General features: G+C 32.8%; 3 protein-coding genes across 4 annotated transcripts; 1 reads left to right on the forward strand and 2 right to left on the reverse strand.

Moving 5' to 3' along the window:
• The first annotated feature begins 9568 nt into the window (after positions 1-9568).
• Positions 9569-12925, forward strand: LOC129903277 (glycolipid transfer protein 3-like). The gene is made up of 6 exons (XM_055978785.1): positions 9569-9864; positions 9996-10051; positions 11150-11280; positions 11757-11892; positions 12306-12449; positions 12553-12925. The coding sequence occupies exons 1-6, from the start codon at positions 9645-9647 to the stop codon at positions 12586-12588; spliced, it is 723 nt and encodes a 240-aa protein (XP_055834760.1). The 5' UTR covers positions 9569-9644; the 3' UTR covers positions 12589-12925.
• Positions 12926-13246: 321 nt separating this feature from the next.
• On the reverse strand, positions 13247-16401 carry LOC129903840 (endoglucanase 10-like). Of its 2 annotated transcripts, XM_055979356.1 has the most exons (6): positions 15997-16401; positions 15580-15893; positions 14712-15179; positions 14491-14623; positions 14235-14410; positions 13247-13953 (listed from the first exon to the last, which is right to left on the reverse strand). In XM_055979356.1, the coding sequence occupies exons 1-6, from the start codon at positions 16364-16366 to the stop codon at positions 13561-13563; spliced, it is 1854 nt and encodes a 617-aa protein (XP_055835331.1). In that variant the 5' UTR covers positions 16367-16401; the 3' UTR covers positions 13247-13560. The 2 variants fall into 2 exon arrangements, with proteins under 2 accessions (XP_055835331.1, XP_055835332.1); XM_055979357.1 differs by lacking the exons at positions 14235-14410; positions 14491-14623.
• A 6512-nt stretch (positions 16402-22913) lies between these two features.
• LOC129904307 (pathogen-related protein-like) lies at positions 22914-24729 on the reverse strand. The gene is made up of 4 exons (XM_055979854.1): positions 24496-24729; positions 24256-24388; positions 23298-23599; positions 22914-23206 (listed from the first exon to the last, which is right to left on the reverse strand). The coding sequence occupies exons 1-4, from the start codon at positions 24631-24633 to the stop codon at positions 23069-23071; spliced, it is 711 nt and encodes a 236-aa protein (XP_055835829.1). The 5' UTR covers positions 24634-24729; the 3' UTR covers positions 22914-23068.
• Positions 24730-25036: the final 307 nt, after the last annotated feature.

Here is a 25036-nt window from a genome sequence, read left to right on the forward strand (position 1 = left end):
CTATTTATTTAGCTGGTTCTATTTGGATTATGTATGATTCATCTCGCTTGAGTTAGCATACTTTACACTGGTTTACCTTGATGGATAATCCTTATTTGCATGACATTGACATTGAGTAGATGCTGAATACATAGTGTAGTGATTTTATGACTTAAGTTGTTTTCAATACATTTTGATGAAAATTTCCAGTAGATAATGATTTTTTGCATCACTTCAAGAGCAAGAGTGTATTAATCTCAGTGTAGTCTTAACTGTTAAGTTGTGTGTAGTGTGTACTATCAACTGTGTACTCTTCTTGAATCTTGACTGCTATGGTGGTTGTAGGCCTGTATATTGTTGTTAATCTATTCACAATTCACATATGACATATTGATTATCTTAGTGTAGTGTTAACTGTTAAGTTGTGTGTACTGTCAACTGTGTACTCTTCTTGAATCTTGACTGCCATGGTGGCTGTAGGCCTGTATATTGTGAAAGCGTGAAGTTTAAGTGGTTGTAGCTTGTAGGCCTATATATTGTTGTTAATTTATTCACAACTTCACATATGCCATATTGATTATCTGTTTACCTAACTTACATTGTGCATGCTTGTTGAGAAGGGGAATTGAAGTAAGTGGCAGAAATTTTACATGTTACGATACCATTGATACACCCCCCGATAACCGTCTGATAATTGCTAATTCGATACCGAACCAACCGATATCTTATAGGTTGGATAGCAGATTAGTACTTTTAAAAGCCGATAACCATTAAGTTAAACCGTTAAGCATAATAATTCGTCCGATCCGCCTGATAAGCACCCCTACTTAGAAGAGTGAGAATTTGTTCGAGTACAAGGGTGAGCTAAATATTTCATGCTGCCGTGGACTCTCTACTATTTCTAATCCTTCTTTCGATACTTAGATCTTCAGACACTGATTATTTTTTTAATGACTTTCTTGTGGGAATTGTTCTCCCTTTTTAGACTTGTTAGTTTTAGAATTTTGTATGAGTGACTTTTAGTTCCTAGGATGTTTTCCGCATGTTAAATTTGTTGACTAGATTATTTCTGAATTTATGGGAACTCAATACTAATTATTGATTAAACTTGCTTCCGGATTCTTAAATTATTTATATCTCACAAGTGTTGTTAGCTTGGGCTATTAAAATGATTCTTCCACCATAGGGTTAGTGTGGGTGCTAATCATGGCGGGTCGAAATCGTGACGATGCATTTTCTTTACTCATTTTTATTTGTCTACAATGAATTTTTCACAACTTTTAAGAAATATTCCCTAAAGGGATATACAAAAATTAATGTAACCGATAAATTGAACCAAAAAATGTTATTGGTTTATCGGTATTGAATTATTGGATTAATAATTTTTAAATAATTTTTTAATTTTGTTATTTGTTTATCAATTTGATTTCTAATTTTATGATATTTATTAATGGTTAAAGTGATAACTACCTAATAAGATTAAATTAAAATTACAATTTTACGCTAATTATTTAACAACGACTTTAACATTTTACCAATTCTATTTTCTAAATTTTTATATTCGGCCATATGCAACACAAACTAGCCTCTCTACCTCTCTATTGGGATACCTTGTCTCTTCTCAACACAAACTAAAACTAGTATTACCTTCCCTCTTCTCAATTTTAGATTAATTAGGATAAAGATAAATAATTAATGTTGTTTTTGCAAGTTATTACATTAAATCTTTAGAAGAAATCCGAACAATTCTATCTTAATAAAAGGATCAATGTAGAAATGTGTGTTGCACTTTTATTCTTGCTACTATTTATATTTTATGAACATCGTGTATATATAATTATTTGAGCATTTTCTTATCGGTTAAATCAGAAGCAAACCGTTAAGGATCAAAAATCAATTAATCAAAAATCAATAAAAAATATCTTATTAATTTATTTTTTCAGTTTCGCATGTTCACAAATCAAAAATCGATAATTGAGTTAATACTACACATAAAATAGAATCGGCCGACCCACATTCCTACTTCGTACCACTTTGTTACCTTTTATCAATTTAAACGTTAATATCTCTTCATAGATATTTTCTCCTTAAGCTCTCTTCAAGAAATAAAAAGAGAGTTAATCCAAATAACCACAATATTGAAATATGTGTATGTACTTTTCATAGATTTCTATGTTAATTTGTCAATATTTTAAAGTTTCAAAAATAGTTATTATTAAGCAAATTAAAATGAATATACCCAATTATATTTTGATTTTCTAAAAGGATGACAAGTAAAGTGGTTAAAGGTCCCTCCTAATTACTTCCTCCATTCCAATAAATAAATTTCTAGCACCTTTTTAATGGTACAAAATGAATGAATTTTCCAAAATTTCAAAATTTAAAGATGTATTAGTCCCTCCATTTTGTATTAGTTGTCCATATTTTTAAAATAGTTATTATAAATTACTTGTCAATTCACAAAGTTGTCACGATCCAAAATAGGCCATGAGTGACACCCACACTTAACTTCCTAGATGGGAGAACCAACGATACAAATCCCAACTTATAAAATATGACAAAAACGCGGAAGCTCAATTTATGAGAGTAAGAGATAATAAAATCACTAAAGTCTATTAGATACGTCTTTCCAAAACCTGAAAGTCATCACTTCAAAGACATCTAATTCTAAAATACTAAGTCTAAAAATATCAAATACCAGAATAAATAAATAACTTAATGTGTTCAAAAACTAAGGACATCATGCTATGCCCGAGAGAATCCATTACGAACTAGAAGAAATAACTCACCCTGAAACCTGATGCACTAGACACTGGCTAGAGCTAGGGTCGAGTCAAAGTGGATGAAATACTTGCTGCACTGCACAAAATAAAATAAAGAAAAATACAAGTAGGGATCAGTACATGACAACATGTACTGAGTAGGTATCATCGGCCGATTCAAAATAGAAATTAATATGCATAAAGTAATAGCGAAAAATCAGCCATAGCACTTAATAGGTGAAAACCAATAAGATCAAGATCAAGTGACAACACAGTGAACAATTTCATAACCCGTCAACAATATCAAGATCACACATGAGGACTCAGGCCTCCACATCACGCTCTTTTGGAAAATTAGTTATTGGAGATTGGGTAACATTAAGATATATTTATTTTCCTTTAATATTATCATGTCGGAATGTGACATCCGATCCAAATAAACCGTGTTGGAATATGACACCCGATCCAAATATACTATGTCGAAATATGACACCCAATCCCAAATATACCTTATCAGAATGTGACACCCGATCTTAATATACCGTATCGGAATGTGACACCCAATCCAAATATAATTAATTTATCTTTCTTTATTATTATATTCCACTTCATTAGTAATATTTTATCAAGTTTTTTTTATTCAACACACCATTTTTGATAGGGCAATTTTAAAATACGGAAGATCAATTTTGAAAGAAGGCCTGCCTGATAAGCAATGGATAGAAAGTGGGATCCACGAGGAGTACCTCGTCAAAGTCCGGGAGTGGCACCCCGGCCACCTTGCACATAACAGAGATAAAGCCTGGAAGAAAGAATGCCTTCTTGTTACCACGGTACAATATTTTCCACTCTGACAAAATCTGAGCCACCATATTCAGGCCTATCCCCTAAATAACACAAGCCACCACAAGACCTCGCAGAAAGGTCACGTTGGTGCGGTTGCCTGACGGGTAGATCCTCCTATCCACCAAGTGTGGCCACCTCTTGGAACCTCGTCTGACCAGTCCGTGCTAGTTTTACCCTCTATATTGGGCCAGTAGACCTTGTTTCTACGCTCTATGTCTATCTTCCTCAACTTGGTTTCGTAGTCAGCATTGGAGGCCTCAGGTACCTTTAGTACAACATTGATGTAAGAGGGACTCAGTGGGATTTATACTCCTTGAATGCAAATGATGGGGTTAGGATCGTCTCAGCATACGGGTAGAGAGTATAGAATAGAACTCCCTCACCCAATCAGTGCATTCGGAGAGAGGGGATTCAGTCAAGGGGACCCACCCAAACTCTTCCATCCTATCATGAAAAATGGGTAGCTTATTCTCCACCCCACCATGTAGAAGCCCCTCTTGGGAAGGAACTTGTTATTCCGATAGTCGTAATATCGCTCTCGGATAGCGGCATCGGGGAATCGGACAAATGGGAGGTTAGCATTGTCGTTGTGAGCCATAGTACTATATGTGAAAGTTACATAAAAATTTCTATTAAAACTCAGTAGTATAAGTGTAAATATCGAGGTGGGGGTGGGGAGAAGGGCCTCAAATATGAGGCCACTGCCTGGCAAAATCTCACCAGAGCGGCAGGATTCTGCCAGTGTGGCCCGCCAGAGCTGACATTATCTGGAAAGAACACCAAGCGCAATTCATGGCACCTCCCCACCCTAAATCACTTATTTCTTCAAATTTTTTACAGATCAGCATTTCTAATTATCCTAACATCCTTATTTGTAAAGGAAATTGGTTCAAAAACTCCAAATAGTTGGCATGATCAAGGTTTAGGAAAAGAAAAACCTTTCAAATTCCACCTCTACCTTCTAGTCTGATTTGGGTGAAATTCGCTGCTCACCTTACGCCTAAGATGTCAGAAAGACATTGTGGACGTAAGGGGATGGTCAATGCTACGTTAATATATCAATGCAAGCAATGTGTTACAAAAAGAGTTGAAAACTACCCTATGAGCCTTTGATTTTATGGATTTTTAGCATATTAAGCATTAGAATGCAAGTAGTAGCAATAATCTAAAGTTAAGGACAAGATTCTTACAGTAGAGTGGATGATCAGAGTGAGGAGTTTGAGAGAGTTTTGGGGGAGTTTAAGTGGGATAATATGAAGAATGGGGAGAAACCATTTTTCTCCCCACTCTTTACTATTCGCGTCATCTTGCCAGAGCGGCAGGATTCCCGCTACAGAGGCACCACTTCAGAAAAAACATGGGTCAATTTTTTTTCTTTAAGTAATCCTTGTCGGACGTGTATTCATGGTAATTACATTCACACCATAATTCGGAGTACACAAATTTTTCTTAGATTATGGGTAGGGGTCATTTCTTCAAGCGTTCCCTAAATCGGCTCGTGTCTTTCCTCAAGTGTCGTTCGGGGACGAACAAGGGGTAAATTGATATCTATTGTAACAACACGAATCGTCGTTAGATAAGATTAGAAGAAAATGCAAGAATTTTGCTCGACTGGGTCCTACTATCCCGCTAGGGAGGGATGGTCTCGCCTGAGCGGGAATATGGCCGCCAGAGTGGGAGGGCATGGGTCAAAACTTAAGTCACAATTTTCTTATTTCGCCTACTTTCCCCAAGTGTAAGTTAGAGGTGAGGGTTACTACAAAAACCCTCCAAAAGCTGCTCCTAACTTGCGAAGAAGAGGGGAAGGAATCTCAGCACCAGAAGACTTTCAACCGGTGAAATTCAATCCTGTCTTGTCCGTAGAATATTTAGAACCAAGGATTTTAGCAGTGTTGTCTCTCCACAGTTACTTGGTGCCCAGATAGGCTAGGCGTTTCTTTTCTAAGTAGTAAATCTATACCTACTATGTAGTTTGGAAGAAAATTTAATGAAAAATCATATAACTAAGTTGTGGTCATGGGTCACGGGCATAAATTCAGTTGTGTTAGGGTCTAATTCCAATGTGACATGGGTAAAAAAGTGTTGTAATAAGTGGGTAAATGTATTTATGGTGATATTATTGCATAGAAATGGTTATTTTATAATGGACATAGTATTATGTACAGATAAGGGAAACATGTTAGTCTTTATACAAATGATCACTTGCTGGCTTGTTTTGTGATGACCTGTTTTGTTAATATAATGTGTTCTATTGTTGATAGTTTGTGGTTGGTTTGCATAATTGGGTCGGGTGTCATATTCTGACACATTCTTGGATCAGATGTCACGTTTCGACACGTATTTGGATGGTGTCACGTTCCAACACATTCTTGCATTGGGTGTCACATTCCGACATAAATATAACTGAATTGGGTCCCTTGGGAGGGCCAAGTATGTATGTATGGATGGTCCCATGAGAGGACCTGATTATAGTTGTATTTTCATGCAATAATAATGTTAGGGGTAAATGTACCATAGATGAATAACCCCTTAGTTGAGGTGCGTTAGTTATAAAGAGATGCGAGTATGTATAAACTTATTGTGGTAAGAGGATAGGCCGTATTAGTCTTGGTGTGAAGTATTCTATATTCATAAGCTTAGAGGTGAAAGTTGCTTGTTCATATACAGTTTATCATTGAGGTTTTCACAAGTAACTGTGGTAGTAGTAGTGGGTACCTATGTCTAGGTTAGTGTGGAAGTGTGGTTGTGGAACGGCTAGGCCATATGTTGTGAGATAATTGGACCAAGATTGGTGGTGGCTAGGTAAAATCATTGAGCGGTTAAGATTGTTAGATGGAGACTGTTGGAGTGATTGAACAATAGTAAGGTGGGTCCTTAACCCACAGGTCATTAACTGTAACTAGAATGTATAGTGAATCTCGAGAGCGTAGAGTGGTAAATACCTTAAGGTTGAAAGTAAGAGTGTATCAATGGATTGGGGTGGGAAAGTTAATAAAGTTTAACTATTATGATCTCTCTTATTTTTCTGTTCATATACGATGTGGTAGGTATTAGATAGTACGATGATGCCTACCAGTACGTATTATTTGTACTGATACTACTCTTGCTATGCCACTTAGTATAGTTTGATTGCAGGGTCAGTGGAGTTTCCTAGGCGAAGGCGAAGATGATTTTCCGATACCTCTTACTTTTCCTTTCTTGTAGTTGGAGCTGTGTCTTTCACTTGTATTGTATCTTGTTTCTGTAGAGCTCTTGTACCTGTTTAGACTAGTATCCTTGGTTTTTTTTGTATAATTGTATAAGCTAGTTTTAAAAATAACCTTCTTTAGAATTTTGGCTTAAATACTTAAGTTGGACTTCAAATTCCGCAATGCTTTTATATAAGGGGTTAATGGTTCTCCTACTTAGATTGTAGAGTGGGTGCCCGCACGCCCCGATGGATTGGACCGTGACATAACAATATAACAAGTTCACATAATACCAACTTTTTAAATTAATCACATTGTTTAAATAATAGATTTGTGACGTTTTTTAAATCAAATGTAACGATACGTTTTATGAGTTTAAAATGTGATCTCCAATATATAGCCAATGTCAGTAGTAACTCAACTATAGGAAAAGTTTGAAAATTCATCATGTGATGGAGATAACCTTAGGTAAAAAATCGAATAAATAAATAAATAACTCATGCTATAAGTTTTGACAATCATTTTATTTTAACTATTGTAATTCTCAGGGATGAGATCGTGCTAAAAAAAGAAAAAAGAATAGTGCTAATTATCTTAGAACCCTCCCACAACCCGATCTCTGCATTTAATTGTCTCTTTCATATCCAATGATAATTCCATATAATAATAAGTCATTAAAAAAATTTAAAATTATAAATTTCATATTTCAAAAAAGTTAAATATCAATTCGAGTAATCTGATGATGTAAAAAAAAATGATAGTAATACATATACTTATACCTATACAAGAACGTGTCAATATTTAAGTGGATGCAAAATAATTTAAAGGTTTGGTGAAATAAAATAGAAAAAGTACTGTTTAAATTATAGTAAAAATAATCATAAGCTCCAATGACAATAGTTGGTAACTAGTTGAATCTTGAATCTGATTTTAGGAATCTACACATCTCATTGTCCTCCAAGTTTTAGGGTGCCTTAAATGGATTCTCTCTCCGTTTTAAAATTAGTGTTATTTTAATTTATTTTATGTCCATTAAAAAAATAAAATTAGATATAGTTTATCAAGTTATTCCTCTTTATTAGATATTTCAAAAAAATTAAACCCTATTAAAAGAAGTAGTTCTTTAGTATAAGAGTATAGTTAAAAATAACTATTCCATTTTGTCATAAATTCTTAAAGCGATAACTATTTTGAGACAATCTCTTTTTCCTAAACGACACTTATTTTAAGTCGAAGAAAGTAATACTCCTTCCGTTTTATATTATTTGGACCATATTGACTTGACATATTCCTTAATAAAGTTTGATTAGAAGTGCATTTTATTAAACTAATCTTAATAGTTATATTTTTGAAATTCTAAATTTGAATACTACTACTTTATATCGTTTTGATTTGTTAAAATTAATAAACAAAATGAAACTTATAGTTTTGATATAATCAAGTAATATAAATGGTGAAAATAGTTAATTTATTGTAACTCCTATGCTCTAGTTAATTTATTGCAGCTCCGTATTAGTCTATGATTGTTATCCCTATCACCAATACAAGTTACAAATTTATAAATGTAGGATATCATAAGTCATAAGTCAACCAAACATTTCCCACTTTTCTATACAAAATACTCTTAGCTTGCTTGAGTTATCTTATTTCAAGGATTCAACAGATGGTTCTCCCCTAGATTCTTGTGCCAATATCATTCAGTTTATTTTATCTTTTTTTTAAAAAAAAAGAAGTTTCAATAAATGATTATTATTTGGACGCTTTCGTTATTAGTACTAGTTCTTACCCAATACTCAAAAGGGGTAAACACAAAACAATAATAATTGATTATATTATACTATAATACGATAAATGACAGCTTCAATCTCAATTGATGAAAAAAAATCACTTCTCCCTATTGTCATGTTTAGGGGTGTACATGGAACGGGTTGATTCGGATTTTTTATAAATCAAATTAAACTATTTGTATCGGGTTATTAAATCTATAAACCAAACCAAACCAATAAAGTCGGATTTTTTGATATTAATTTTTCTCGGATTTTTTCGGGTTTTTCGGGTTTCCATAGTATCTAATAAAAAACAAAGAGCGGTGCTTCTTAAAAAGAATTCTAGTACAAAATATCAACATATAAGATGGAGGCAGAACACTGTTTGAAGTTTTAACTTTATAATATAACTTTATAAGATGAGCTTTTTTTTGTATATTATTTAGATGGTTTCTCAAGTCCAAATCTAAATGTAAGAAAGAAAAAATAATTATGAAAAAAAAATTTAAAATATTTATAAATTATATTTTAATAAATATTTTTATGTATAACATAATTTAAGAGTAGTATATCTATAATCGGGTCGGTTTGGATTCGGTTTGACTTTTTTTAGTTAAAACCAAACCAACCCTATAATGGTCGGGTTTTTTTTCCAAACACCAAACCAAGTCAAACCAAACCACTAGTCGAGTTTTTTTTCCGGTTTGATTCGATTTGTCTGTTTGATGCGATTTATCGATTTGCCTTATACAGCCCTAGTCATATTTGATATTCATTTTGAACCTTAATTAATTTTATTAAATTCATGTCGGAAAATTTCACTCTGAAATATATCGACAATAGGAGAGAAAACATATATAATAAGGGAGAGAAGCTCCCATCAGCTTTCATCAGAGACTTGAAAATAATATTTCTTAGAGCAAAAAATAATATTGTTACTTAAATATTCTAGTCATGTGACGATAACAATGACCAAAACAACTGGTGAGCATTTTTTTAATATGGTAATTACTAAATATTTAAAAAGTTTTGTCACTATATATACAAGTTATATTTGAGATGAAGTGGTGAGAGAGAAGAAAGGTATTATTATTATTGATCAAATGAAGAGAAGAAGAGATATGGAAGTAGAGTCAACAGAAATAACAAGTTGTATTGAAGAACTATCTATGATGAAGCTGCTCAAAGTCAAATTATTTAAAAATATTCATGATCAACAACAAACTCCTGCTATTGCTCATCATGATAATAAACATAATAATAATCATCATATTCCTACCATGCCTTTTCTATCTATCTCCAATTTGGTCCTTCAAGTTCTTGGTTAGTATATTTTTAATTTTGATTCTTCAAATTTATAATAGAAATATATTCTTTTCCAGACAGCTTTGGATAATTTTTATGGATTTGCTTTGTTATTAATTGTTGTTTCGTTTTGAAATGATGATTTGAAGATAAGATAGGGCCGACAATGGCAGTGTTGAGACAAGACATATATCAAAACATCCAGGTACAATTATACATATGTGTATATATAGACTAATAAGTTCGTTTTTATTTATTTTTTTAGTTCAATTCAAAAAATAATATATTTTTTAATATTTTTTTAATTTTTCAACTTTTTAAAAGATTTAATTATTTTATCATAATTATTTAAATTCTATATTAAATCAAAATCAGAGCAAGAAGGAAAACAATGGAAGTAATACTTTTGCAAATGAAGACTTTTTAATATGATTGATGTTACGTATTTTTTTTTTTTCCTGTGTGGAGAAAGTTGTAAGCTATCATTTTCAGGTGGTATTGTGTAAAACACACGATTTTGATTTTATTTTTGGCCCGTTCCAACATATGCATTACTACTGATAGCTAGGTCTGCTGGTTTCATTTTGCTTTTATTTATTGATAAGAAGATATTTTCTAAAGTTTATATATATGAGAACAGTAATCACACAGTAATTTTTTTTGTTTTAGTAAAAAAAATTAAATTAAGAATAGAATCTTAGGTTCATATAATTTTTATTCACTTTATTAATCGTTACATTACATCATTGCGTGCATAATTTCGCCTTTCTTTGTTTGTTTCTTAGTACGCAAATGTTATAGTACTCATATACTATATAGTTTGAGATATTAAAAGGATTTATTTCTTGTGCTAATATTTGCACTAGATGAGAATCTTTGTTCTGTATATGTAGGGAGCTAGAAATGATTTAATAAATTCGAAGTCCTTGTCTACTTTTATCAACTTAATCTCCCATCAAGTTTACTTTATTAAGGAAAAATAATAATAATTATATTTTCTGAAATGAAAGAAACTGTCTTTTTCCTATAACACTGAATATTCCCTTAATTAGTTGATTTTAAATGCCACATTAATTTGTTCTAGTTTTCTATCTAATAATTGTTTTTCTTTTCGTAATTAGATGACCAACTCTTGGTAAATCAAATACAAAAAGATAAAAAGTTAGAATTTACGATTATTTTTACTTGATAAAATGCATGCTTTCCTCATAGGGCACGTTTATGTATTATACCAATATATTAATTTCTTGTTTTTACCATATATATAGTTGGTGTGCTAACTGTTAAGTTTATCTGTGTAAAGAGATTGGAAAAGGTGCATGATTTAGACCCTGCTGTTTACTCAAATATGGTTGAGATATTGAAGAAAGAGAGTAATGAAGGCAAAGAAACAAAGGGTCCTAGTTGTAGCAAAGCTCTTCTTTGGCTCACCAGGTAATAACTCAATATTTTTGACAAAAAATATAAATATATGATTGGAAAATTCATGCACACAACTAGTATTTATGTATGTGTATCTACGTATTAGGATGGACTACTAGTGTTACTTCAGGTAGATCATAATGTCTCAAGAGTATAAGCCTAACGTATCCTTCATTATAGAAATGAGTAATCTCTATATTTTTTCATTTGATACAAAGAATTATGAGTTTAAAGAGTTTTAAGTAATATGCACCATCCGCATTAATAATTTTTACACCATTAATTATGTCATTTTTTACTTCTTGTAACAAATAGCATAGCTGATTTCTAAGATTTTAAATTCCATATCTTAAAGTTACATATCTATAGATATCATTTGAATGATCTGACACTGTAAAAAAAATGCTTGCATGATTGATAGTGTACAAAACTTGAACTATTTTATTATTGGTTTGATGTTAGTATTTAGAATGGATATATACTTGCAGATCCTTGGATTTCACCTTAGCATTGTTAGAATTACTGGCTGAAGATTTAGAGAGGAACATGGTGCAAGCTGTTCAAGAATCTTACACTAATACCCTTAAGCCATGGCATGGATGGATCTCTTCAGCTGCCTTCAAGGTCCTTTTTCTTCTTTTTTCCATCATCACAATATTTTGTAAAGTTTTTCTATATTCAACTTTTATTCTTCACATGAATTGTGAGAATATGGTTCATTTCATTTAGATAAAGTTACATATTTGACCGCTCGCCCAAAATAATTACAACCTCTAGTCATAGATATGTATAGTTCGGCCAACTAGTTTACCAGCATGGCCGAAATATATACACTGATAGTAGTTTATATGTTGTGTATAAATATACACAATCTATATTTTTTGTTAAACTAGTTGGCCGAAGTGTTTAGGACTGTAATTATCCCAAAAATAAACACTAGTTTATGTATAAAATATGTGTATTATATGCATACATGATGTAAAAAATCTCCTTTTAGGCAATTCTATCTTTAAATTTAACAAAAATTTACTCTGCAGGTAGCACTAAAGCTAGTGCCAGACAGCAAGGACTTAATCACAATTCTTAAGGGCAAAGATAAAAATAACGATGACTTTAAGAAGGAATTGCGTACCTTCATTTCACTATTGGCACCTTTGTTAAAAGAAATTCACGACGTTTTGGTGAGATCTCAATATAATTTATTTCTCTTTGACTACCTTAAATATATTTCTCTACACTAATATTAATGATCCAATAACAATTATTTTCTACCTTTGTTTGTAGGATGCATATGGTCTTGATAGGTTAAAATCTACTTGAAGGTGGAAGTGCATGCATGTCCAAGAAAGTGTGACAAGATGTATATATAACTTTTAATTAAGTTTTCTCTAACCATTGTTATCCTTTTTTGCTTGTTATGTAAAATATACATCTCAAGTTCAGTTATGTGAACGTACACTTCATTTGGTACATACGTACGTACTTGTAAGCACGATGTGTACCTTTTATTCTAATTCGTGATTTTATGGTTAGACTGTGTGGTTTGATGTAAACACCAGGTATGTGTAAGTAATGTATCCGGTGTTTGCATCAAACAATTTAATATAAGATGTGTGTCCCTCATATATATAAATGTTTATTACGTAATTATAGATGATTACTTATATGTATATAATTTTATTTCAATTTCATCACTAAATATTGTAAAGTAATTTAGTTTGTTCACTACCTACATTATACAAGAGTAGGAAATTAAAGGTCTCGAATGCCTAAGTTTGTGAAATCTAATTAGAGAAGAAAATCAAATGTGGATTTTATAAGTTGATATGTTAGAAAATGTTGTAATGTTTATTTAAAACAAATTTCCCATTTGTGATATCATAAATCAGAAAGAAATTAAAAAGAATCATGATCTGATTTCTTTGATAGAATTGATGTAACTATTTGTGCTTTAATTATCTAAACAATGTCAAGAAACTAGTACTACTCCCTCTCTTTCAATTTAATTTTCTGTATTTAACTTGACACGAAATTTAAGAAAATAAAGGAGAATTTTAAATCTTGTGATTTTAATCTAAAAATACGTAGAATATACCAAAATACACTTTATTCTAATTATGGTAAAAAAATTAGAATTAAAGAGTTCTCTAAATAGCAAAGAGATATTCTTTTTAAACGGACTAAAAACAAAAGTGCAACAAATAAATTGAAACGGGGTAGTAACTGGACCTTCTACTATGTATGATCTTTTTTGTTTTGCACCTTATCATATCTTAGTTTTTCCTAAGAAGCTCAAGACACTTCTTTTACATTTTCAAACATGCCATTCTTGTCTATTCCTAAATTCCCTCCAATTGGATCAGAAAATCCAGTAGGAGGATCATGAAGTGCAACCAGTGCTGCTACAAGACCAGCATTACTTGCTATATTTGGCTCTGTGAACCATGGTTTACTTCTTTCATCCGAAAAAACGTCATCCTTATTTGGTCCTGCAACCATTGCTCCCAAGATGGTATTTGGATTTCCCTTTCTTGAATTGAGCCATTGATTCCCTTCTGAGCATGTACGTTGTTCCCCGTCCCAAGGGATCGATGCAGCTCGATGGTGAACTTGAACAGGATAGGTATTACCATATCCAACCACATAACTCATTTTCAAAGGGTTATCTCCTAGTATGTAATTCACCTGTGACAAATATAATTAAGTCACAAAATTATGCCTTTTTTTCATCAAGTAACTATCATAGTGAAAAATTGCATGCAATACGTAGAGCCAAATTGGGAATGAGATATGGTTATAAACTTAAAATTTGATGATCGAGTCAATTCCCCGATTATAAGTTCATTCCGTACTAGACCAGGTAGGAATAGTACTGTTATATGCATCCTAACTTTAAGAAGGTGTAGTCTCATAATGATATACGAAAATTCGTACTTTTGAGGGTACTTCTAAAGAAGAATTATCACCTGTGATTGTGAGAATTCTTTTAAACTTTTCGAAGAAAAGACAGAATCAGAACAGGTTCTGCTTGGTGTGCGCAAAAGCTGGAGATAGTCACTATACAATTTGCTAAGAAAGGAAGATGTTGCAGAATATTGGAGTAGTGATGCATCAGTACTTGGCTTTATAAGGATTAGTCCACCTGAAAATGCATGATTTTTTTTATCTCAAAGTTATGATCAGCAAAAAGAATGAACAATCAAAAATATATTGAGACATCACCTTCTGTTTTGCTGTACTTTGTATCAGAAGTATACAAGCACATGAGCATGTCAATCTTGTTCATTGATGATATAAACGAAGACTCGTATGGATAACCAAGATCCCGGAAGTACCTAATCCTTGTTAGCAGAATCTATATAACAGTACTAAGTTCCAGTCTTAGATGAAATGTATACAATGAAATTAAACATTATTTCTCATCAAGAATTCATGTCAATTACCGATATAGCAGTAATCTTGTTGTTCCAATCGAAGACGCCTTCATCAGAAGCTACCTGTTCCTTTACAGCTGAGGCAAAGTTTTCTGTTGCATACTTAAGGTAAGTTTTGTTGCCTTTAGCAAAAAACAACCAAATTCCACCCCAAACCAATTCATCTTTGTAACTAGTTGAGTTATAAAATTGCCTAGCTTGTCCTCCACAATCATCATTTGTCGTGTACTTTCCTTTCTTCTCTGTTCTATTTGCAAGAATGAATAATTCCTCTGCTGCTTTCACCAATTTCTCTGAAATATCCTCATCTTCTTTCAATACTAATGATGCAGCTGACATTGCTGCTACCATTTCCCCTGCTAAGTCTGAAGCAGTAGTACTAATGTCACAAACTGAAACAAGCCTCGGGTAATTCATGTCTTCTGGCCTTTGCCAACAAGTTAGATCATTCTCAGCATTTGAATTATTCCCTCCAACCTGAAATCAACAAAAGATTGAAACTTTTATCCGGAAATATTAGAGATAATGGACAAAAATACACATGAACTATCATTTTTTCGTGAATTTCATATCCCGACTATCAACTGTTCCCTTTTCCTACCTGAACTATCACCATGTATGTATTAAAACAGACCTAGTTGAGTATATGATGACAGTTCATGTAGAAAGGTAGGAAAAGAGAACAATTGATTTGTCCTAGTGTGTTTTAATGCAAAGATGAGTGATAAGTTAACTAGTAAAAGAGAACAACTGATAATCGGGGTGTGAAACTTTTGAAAAAGTAATACTTCAGGTGTGTTATTGATCATTAACTCAAAAAGTATTTCAAATGTATTATACAAACAAATAGTCTTGAATTCAGATTCTTGATTTGTACCTGAGAGTAGACTCTGGCTGAAGTACTAGAAGAATTATTTGGAGGAACAAAGAGTTTAAGCAAATATAAACTACCCCATTTGATTATATCTGTAACATGATCAAGCTCTCCAATATCTTCATATTTCTCATGATATTCAATCACTGTCCAGCTTAACAGACTAACAGTATAAGCTATAGTGAAACTAAACTTTATATTATTTCCAGCATCATAAAAGCCACCAACAAGATCCAAGTTCTTCTCACTGCTATTCCCATCATTCATCCCTGAATTCCCTCTAAACCTTATCAAACTATTCTCCACAAATTGCCCCGCTGCACGAATAACAAAAAATCATTTAATCAACCACCAATAAGGAAACAGGGGAAGGAAGTTAGAAACATAAAAGAAAGAAGTAAAAAATTGAATGTACTATACATTTTTGAGCATCAAAGAAGAGAAGAGCTTTGTTAAGAGCAAGAGTGATATTGTGGGAAGAGTCATTATGATGTTTTCTTGGAGGATAAAAATGCTTGAGAAGAATAAGAGAAGGTATAATGAGAATTATGAGGGCTGCTACAACGACGAAACGTTTGAAATGAATTTTATTTTTAACAAACAGGTTAAAATCAATAGATTTTGAAAATCTTGTAGGTAAAGACTCAAAATTTTCATTTAAAGAAGATTTAGGGAGGAAATTGAAGTCCAATTCTATCGAGTTCCAACGACTGGCAGAAGGAAGGAGGCGACCGGACTCAGATATTGTATGAACATATTGGACAGAATTGAAGTTTTCTGAGTTAGACATAGTTTATTTTTTGTTTAGTCTTTGAAAAAAAATGTTGCATTTCAAAAAATAAATGAAATGAAGTGTTCATGATGTTTTTGTGTGTTGAAGGAGATTGACATTTCCTATGCATGATGTAACTGAAAAGTACAAAGTTGTAAATTACAACCTTAATTCTGTGTTTGTATTTTTGCATGTATTTTTCTTCTCTTAGTGCTGGCTTTGGCATCTTCATTGTCTAATTAGTTATTTGATTAATGAAAACAAGTATTAAGAAGCAGTTGGGGCCTGCAGAAATGGAGAGGGCTAAGTACACTAGCAACTGTTATGCCAAAAGTATGTTTTTGTCTCTTCTTCCTTGCACTCTGCAGATTACAAGAAGAATGAAACAAATAGAGAAAATGATCAAAATAATCCTTAGTCTATTGAAATTGATTTATTTTGATCCATGATATTGTAATGACCCCTTAAGGTTATTTTTGGTAATTTTTGCAAAATGATAATTTTACTCCTCCCGATAGTTGCCTTGAGTCATTTTTTATCAGTGTTTGGTGTTGGTTTTGGAAATTCTTTGAAAAGTTAAGATTTTTGGAAAGTTTTGAATTTTGAAGGCTTAAGTTGACAAATAATGGTTTTCGGTGTCTTTCAGAGTTTCGAGTCTTGAAATGAAATCTCATCGATTCCATCAGCTCTGAATGTGGAATTTGGTCTAAGAGAGTTGATTGAATCACATTTGGAGTGGTACCGTGGATTTGAGGTCCTAAGTTAGAATTTGTTGAGTTTTTGATCCTTGAGTTGACTTTGGTCAACATTCAGAGTTTTGATGCTCGAAATGGAATTCCGACAACTGCATTGAATTTGGGGGAGGATTTTAGATATAGGGGAGGTCTTGGTTGAATTTTTAGATGTCTCGAACTCGATTTAATTTTTTTGGGCCTAAAGTTAGTTTCATTGCGACTTATCGGACTTCAGGTCAAAGAGACCTCAAATTTGAATTCCGACAGTTTCATTGAGTCCGGAATGTCAAATTTAGTGGGATATCATATTTGATCTGTGTGCACGGGGTTCCGAATGAATTTCGAAGATCGATTTGGTGAATAGTTGACCTTGGTTAAATTGTTGTGTTTCCTATTGCCCAACCCCCCTGATCGCGGAAAGGGTGGTCACTTTTGTGACCCTTTCTTCAGCGATGAACCTTCGCTTTCGCAAGGGCTGCTATTTTTGCAGGGTTCGCTTAAGTAGTCATTGGTCACGATCACGATAGCCGCGTAAGCGACCAGTGGTCTGCGAAAGAGACACCTGGAAGGGATCAAGACGGGGTTTCCACCCCATTTCACCATTTGTGGACCCCTAGAGCTCGGAATAGCCAATTTTAAAGTGGTTTTTCAAACCTTATTGATTGGGTAAGTATTTTTAACCAAGAATCTTCAATACCCATCGATTAAATTATGATTTCAACTTTGAATTCTTGATTTTTAATTTTAAAAAGAGTGGGTTTTCTCAAAAACTTGATTTCTACCAAAAATGGGGATTGTGGACTGATTTTGACCTTGTTTTTGAAATGGTTTTCACTAATGGTTTCCAAATACTTTGAGGAAAATTTTCGTATAAAAATTTTCAGATTTGAGTCTTGTTTTCAGAATCGAATTTTTGAGTCGTTCTGACCCTCTTCCCTAAATTTTGTAATTTTAGTGTCGTTAGTTCTGGAATTTGTTTGTGAATTATTATTTGATTAGATTGTGGTGATTTAGATAAAATATTTGAAAGAAAAAGGCTCAAGTGTTTGATTAATCGTGATTTGATTAAGACAAGTGAATTTTTAAAACTCCATAAATCTTGTAAAATTCTCAAATTTCCTTTTGTATGTGTGTTGGGGAATAATGAGAATGAGGTATGAGATATTAATCATGTGAATTAATATTAATGAAAGAATATGGTAAACAAAAAGGAAATGTGTGCTATGATTGTGATCGGATATGTGAAGTTCTTGACCTTGAAATTGATGTGAATTCGATGAAATGCTATGATAGCCTTAGTGTGATTGTGAACTTAATGAAAATGTAATTTCCTCATTATTGATAGTGGGAATTAGCTTAAAATACGTGCTCACCGGTTGTGATGTGAATTGTATTGATATGGATTGCATTGTGGTTGTGGACATCATTATATTTTCATTATTTATATGAACATGCTTATTTACATTGGTTCTGAAAAACTGTGATAAGACCCGATTGATGATTATGTCGACGAGAAATGGTTCTGGGAATGCAAATGGGAAATGGTTCTGGCAATTGATGATTATTCCGATAGGAAATAATTCCGGCGATTAATGATTATTCCAATAGAAAATGGTCCCGGTCTGAATTACAGTGGATGTGTATCATTAGGATAGACATGTATCACTTTACTTGACATCACATTGCATTGCATTACATCTTATTTGTCATCGTAAAGTTGTGTACATACCCCTTGTTGTCTCTTTGTTTTACATACCTGATATTGATGTGACTTATCTGGTGATGTTGACGATATGTTGCAGATTTATGCTCCATATAAATTGTGTACGCGACATTGAACTGATTTCTATGCAAACTTGTAGTTGAGGAGGTTCGGTTGGAATGAAGGGAGTTCTAGTGTTCTATTAGATTTGTATTCTTTTGTTAGTTGGCTTGCTGAGTACCATATTGTTTGGTACTCACTCCTTACTTCTATACTTGTGTAGATTCTGAGTCGGACCATGATTTTGTATTTCTTTTTCCTTATCTGAGGATTCAAGGAGACTTGAGAGGTAACTGATTGATGTCCGACAATCTCCTTTGACCCTTTTACTTATTGTAACCACTTGTCCCCATCACTATAGATAAGTAAATGCGAAAGAAATTGGGCTAGAAAACTTTTGGGTAGTGACTGGAAAATATTGAACCTAGGCTAGACTTGGATAAAATCTAAGACAGGTGAGGTATAGGGTAATTCGGTAATAGATGGAAGATTGAATATTTAGTTTGATTGATTAGGTTGATAGTCAAGAAGATATGAAGCCTATACGGCTTTACGAAATCATATTCGGGCAAATAAAACTCTCAAAATTGAATTTGACATGAAGTATAGATGTTAGAACGTCATGGGATGAGGGTGTGTTGTAAATTGGGAGGCTTGAGAATTAAACACAGAGATTCTATCTCTATGCATCCGGCCAGAGTGGGATTAGTCCCCCTAGGGTGGGGCCGCTGTAGCGAGATGGACCCGCTATGGCGAGACAGTCGTGACTTAATATGGAAAAAGTCCCAAAATGTTATTTTTCTGCATTTACCATTTTTGGAGAGCAAAAAGACGAACTAGGGCTATTCCTTTCAGTTTTCTGTCCATTGTTGTGCCAAAGGTAAGTTAATTACTCCCTTTCTTTGTAATTTGATTCTTAGAACCTAGAATTCATGGTAATTATTTTAGGGAAGGGTTCTTGGCCTGAATTGAATGGTGGAAAATAGCTCTAGATGGGTAAAAGGATCATGAAAGTGGCCAAGGGTTAGGATTTTGACGTAACCCGGATAGTGTCGGCCAATAGTTCATTGATTTGTGTATTTCTTCTTTAATTTTAGACCAAGAACAAGCCGATAGACTTCAAAAAGGGAAAGCTCCAGCTATGTAGAGTTCCAAGGCTTGGTTTTGAAATAGGTGATGATTTTGTCTTTCTGTATGTGTTATATGTTCTTGATAGTTGCTTCATTGGTATGCATATATGTATGTGAATAGGGAAAGATGAAATGAACTATGTGAAATGACTGTTTATTGTCTATGACTTGCGAAGAACATGTTCTTGGTAATTATGATTGTTGAAACCATTCATTGTATTTGTGGTTGTGATGTATTTTCTCGGATCGAGTGTCACGTCCCTACACATATCTGTATTGGGTGTCATATTACGATACATATTTGAATTGGGTGTCACATTCCGACACAACATTAGACTGGGTATCACATTCCGACACACCAATAGGTGAAGTGTGGGTTCCATGAGAGGACCATTCCCGACTGTATTATAAAACTAAGACTGTTAACTTGTGTATTCTATATATATGTGTGTGTTTACTAATATTGTAAGTTTTTATTCATATCTCACTTACTGGCTAACCGTGTGATCCTACTAGTACACCGTTGTTTTGTATACTGATACTACACTTGCTCTTTCTTTGTTGAGTACATGACATCTTCAGGAGGTTGCTGAGAGACCTCGAGTACACGATCTTTGAGCTATAGAATTCAAGGGTGAGCCATGTCTTTCAGCCTACCATAAGTTCTTCTTATATCTTGGTCTATCCTTTTCGGTCTTAGACTTTCAGACATTGTTGTTCTATGACTTTCAGGGTTGCACCCTCTTTTCTTTAGACTTGTTATTTTATTAGAGTTTTGGTACAATGACCTTCAGGTCCTAGGACTTAAATTTCTGCATATTCTAGTTAAACTGGCTGAGCTTATGGAGACTCAACACTCTTTTCTATATTTAAATATGTTTCTGTATCTTTAAATGCTTTTATTCATTTGAGAATGTTGACTTTGGGGTGTGGTATCAGTTCTCCCACAGGAGGGTTAGTGTGAGTGCAATCACGGAGGGTCAGGGTCATGACACTTATGGTTTGTTCTATTTGAGAAACAAAGACATTGAGACTTGTATTTATCTTTCATTTCCGCTTTTATTAGAGGCTTGTACACGCGACAATCAATATTTAGGGATTATGAGTGTGTTTACCAACTTTTGCTTTGACCATATCTTGTTCTATCGTATGTTTCTTCTGCCTTTACTTCTCGTTGGGTAATAGACTGACTCGTCTCGATGGGTTAAGACAAGTGTCATCACACCCAAATTCGAATCGTGATAGATACATACCTTAAAAAGATATAGTTCTTGATGTTTGGAATTAACACCTCTAGGGAAACAAAGGACCTTAAATTAGTCTTATTTGTATGCACCTAATAAAGATTTTAATCTAAATTGATCACACAATAAATTACTTTTTTTAGAAAATTATCAAACTCATTATTAAGCGACGAAAGTTTAGAAGGAAGTCACTTAGGTACTATTTTTTATTAAGGTTAAGACGTGTGAATCTGAATACACATTTGAATATTAAGATTCAAATGTTTGAATCTAATATACATTTGAATATTAAGATGCTATATTAAGTTCTAAACACTAAATAAGTAAGACATTTTGTTTTTCAATACCTGAATGTATTCAATTGATCTTTTTAAGATATTTAATAAATATAAAATTGTTAAATTAATTTAATACTATATCAATATAATCTTTTTAAGAAATATATGACGGATGGTGGTGATGATAACTAGCGGTGGTTGTTATGGGTGTCGATTGAGCCATGGTGTGGCTAATGGTGGTGTTATGGGTAGCTAATGGTGGTGGTAGCTATCACTAGTGGTAAATGATGGAAATTGGTGGCGGAAACTCATAGTTATGGTGGATAATAATGATAGCTAATAGTAATGGTTAATAATGGTGGTGATTGACAATATATAGAAGGGCCGACTCAACAATGTTAAAAAAAAGATATGTGCCTTAGGCCCCCAAATTTGAGGGGCCCTATTTTTTTTTTTATCAATAATGAGTTATAGATTTTTTTAAAAAAAATATTGAAGCAATATTTGTAGAGAAAGTCATTTCTTCATATGAAACGAAAGTATTATTAGAAGAAATTTGACATATTTGGAGTACTATGTCATATTATAATACAAAATAAGAATGATTGTATTATCATATGAAAAAAGAAATTAGAAGAAATCAAGTATATAAAAATTATTAACAATTTAAGTTTAAGGTCTCCGCTTGATTTGGCTTTAGGCCACTAATGTGTTTGAATCACCCCTTGATATATAGTGGTGACCGATGGTGATGATTGCCCGTAGTGATTGCTGGATGTTGCAGTAATGGTGATTGATGGTGATAATTGTAAATGGTGGCTATTGATGGTGATAATTGTAAATGATGGCTATTGATGGTGATGACTACTGTAATTAATGACAACAATGGTGGTTAATGATATGCAATGACAATGGCAATTGATAAAGATGGGGCGATAACGATAGAACCATTAGGTGGTTGTAACATAAAATAAAAGCACACTTAGTAGTTAAGATCTGAATGATTAAAATTCAGACGTGAAAACAAACAAATTTAGTGATTGAAATTTGAATGATTAAGATTAAGATCTTCATTAAGCGCAAACAAATAAGATCTTAAACAATTATTAAATCCATTTAGTATTTGTAAAATAAAAAATAAAAAAACAAATTTAATGGTTATGATCTTAATGATTAAGATTCAGATCTTAAAATCTAATGAATTTAATGATTGCGGTCAAAAAGATTTAGATTAAGAGTTTACTAAGTGCAAATAAATGAGGCCTAAATAGGCCACCTAAAGGGACTACATCCTCTTCTTTTATTTAAATGAAGTTTAAATGCCAAACTGCATAAAAAGTATTACCAGTATTAACAAATAACAATCTTCATGAGTAAAATATAGTTAAATGTATAAACACTGTAGTCAAGATAAAAGTAATCATAGAACACGAGTACTTTTTTATTTGAGATATTAAAGAAATTATGTGCTTGAAAGGTAATAGCTACACATTTCTAGTAAAATTAAACATGACCACATAGATCTCGAAAGTAATTGAAAACAAGCAACATTTTGCTAGTAATTAATTTCTCTTATTTCATAAAAGGACATATTGAAGCATCCAATGTGGATTGATCACCATTTCTTTCTCCTTTCACAAGGCCTCCAAGCAATTCTCCTCTATCAAAAAACATCTCTGCCTTAATAATCTTCTTACTCTCTTTGTCCAGCTGTTTCAACAAATTAACATCCAATTATATATTTTCATAAACTATATATTAAAAATATATAAAAGAAAGGAAGATGGTTTTTGGTAAGTACTTCAAAAGTGCCAATCCCAAAGAGCTCTACAAGTTGTCTAGTTGGAACATGTCCTTTAAATGGACCTTCCATGTAACCCCAATGCCTAAACTTGTACACAATTTCTGGTGGTCCTGAATAAACATGGAGAATTTCAATCGCGAATCCTCGTAAAAATATGGATCTGAAAAGTTTTTGTGATGATTCAAATGTTTCATCGTCAGGATTGTAGAGTCGAACATTTTCTGGCAATGAAGTTTGTAGGAATATATTATAGCTACCACCAAGCTTTGCAGATTCTGCCGGTGTTAACCCCTTCCTGCCTATAAATATATAAGTTAAAATTAGAATATTCCTAATTGGTCATGTAAAAGCACTCATAAAGGGACAAGGAGAAGAAGAAAATCACTCACCCTTTACATTTCCTTGCAAAGATTAATGTTTCATGTATGAGAATAGCTTTCTTTTTCAACAACAAATAAACTCATACATTTATGGTGTGTTTAGTATGAAAGAAAAACATTTTCTGTTTTTTGATAAATAAGCAGAAAAAGTATTATTCAAAAAAGTATTTTCACATATAATCTAACAAATACTATGAGGAGGTGGTGGCAGGGGTGTGACAGAGTGACAGAGAATGGGCAGGAGACAAATAAGTGTGGAACGTCACTTAAGTGTGGAGCTAGAAGTCCGATTTTACATTTGACAGAATTCAATAAACTTTTACTAAAATAGGGTATTTGCATCAAGAAATTTATTTAAAATATATAAATATTAGATTCAAAATCCAATTATAGTCACTTATAATCGTTGTTCTCAAATTCAGAATTCATAAAATTGAAATTTTTGCTCTACCTATGTAAGTGAATTAGAGGTAGAGCAAAAAATTACCAAATCTGGAAAAATTGTAACAGTATATTTTCCTCCCTACCAAATACACACTTAGGAAAGAGTAAGAGAAATTGTGAGAGAGGTGTACCGTTAACACTAATTGTGAACTTGTTTGGATCCATAGTTTTGAGGTCATTAGGATCTGCCTTGTGGACTATTTCCATTTCCCAAGTCTTCAATAGCCTTTGCACTTTCTCTTCTGCTGATCCTTCAACCCATACCTAAATATTTTAAAAGGTAAATCCACTATCTATTACTCATAATTTAAAAAATTATAGATTCAATCAAAAGAGTTGTAAGATGATAAATAAATAAAAAGAGAAGATACATGAGTTCTTTCTTGTTCAAAGAGCTTATCAACAACATCATAACTAGGAGGACCATTTCTCCATTTGGTGTTTTTGAGCTCTTCATCACTCAAGTAGTCTCTGTATTTATTTCCCCCTCCTACTACTGAACTTGCCATTTTGATTTATTTTATGCTAACTGAGCAAACCTTCAGATGAGGTTTTATAGGATAAAAAACCTAACGATCATACTAATTACCACGTCTTATCCTTGACTAAAATAATTAGAGGCAAGGTCAGAGTTTTAATTTTATAGATTTTGAATCTTTAGAACGATGACGTTTGGTGTTAAAAACTAATTTTAGATTTAATATATATAAATAATTTGTCGAATTTGTCATCACAAATATTATTTGAGTAAAAGTTACTGAATTTTCTTAGTAATCGGCTTCTATCACCGCCGCCCCTGATTGGCTTCAAGGTAGTCAAATAGAAAACATATTTTATGGAAGTGTCGTGGAAATAACATTCATGTACTGGAATTCAAAATAGGATATTATATTTTGACTATTCCATCGTTGA

Source organism: Solanum dulcamara, chromosome 9 (genome assembly GCF_947179165.1).
Source record: "Solanum dulcamara chromosome 9, daSolDulc1.2, whole genome shotgun sequence".
NCBI lineage: Eukaryota > Viridiplantae > Streptophyta > Magnoliopsida > Solanales > Solanaceae > Solanum > Solanum dulcamara.

What these genes read in the sequence shown, in the direction of transcription:
- LOC129903277 (XM_055978785.1), top strand. Translation starts at nt 9,645, where the DNA reads ATGAAGAGAAGAAGAGATATGGAAGTAGAGTCAACAGAAATAACAAGT. An exon ending in ACATATATCAAAACATCCAG is followed by an intron (nt 10,052 to 11,149) that starts GTACAATTATAC and finishes ATCTGTGTAAAG; the next exon opens with AGATTGGAAAAGGTGCATGA. An exon ending in AAGAAATTCACGACGTTTTG is followed by an intron (nt 12,450 to 12,552) that starts GTGAGATCTCAA and finishes CTTTGTTTGTAG; the next exon opens with GATGCATATGGTCTTGATAG.
- LOC129903840 (XM_055979356.1), bottom strand. Translation starts at nt 16,366, where the DNA reads ATGTCTAACTCAGAAAACTTCAATTCTGTCCAATATGTTCATACAATA. An exon ending in CTTCTTTGATGCTCAAAAAT is followed by an intron (nt 15,894 to 15,996) that starts GTATAGTACATT and finishes TTATTCGTGCAG; the next exon opens with CGGGGCAATTTGTGGAGAAT. An exon ending in CAGCCAGAGTCTACTCTCAG is followed by an intron (nt 15,180 to 15,579) that starts GTACAAATCAAG and finishes TGTTGATTTCAG; the next exon opens with GTTGGAGGGAATAATTCAAA.
- LOC129904307 (XM_055979854.1), bottom strand. Translation starts at nt 24,633, where the DNA reads ATGGCAAGTTCAGTAGTAGGAGGGGGAAATAAATACAGAGACTACTTG. An exon ending in TTGAACAAGAAAGAACTCAT is followed by an intron (nt 24,389 to 24,495) that starts GTATCTTCTCTT and finishes TAAAATATTTAG; the next exon opens with GTATGGGTTGAAGGATCAGC. An exon ending in TTGGGATTGGCACTTTTGAA is followed by an intron (nt 23,207 to 23,297) that starts GTACTTACCAAA and finishes TTGTTGAAACAG; the next exon opens with CTGGACAAAGAGAGTAAGAA.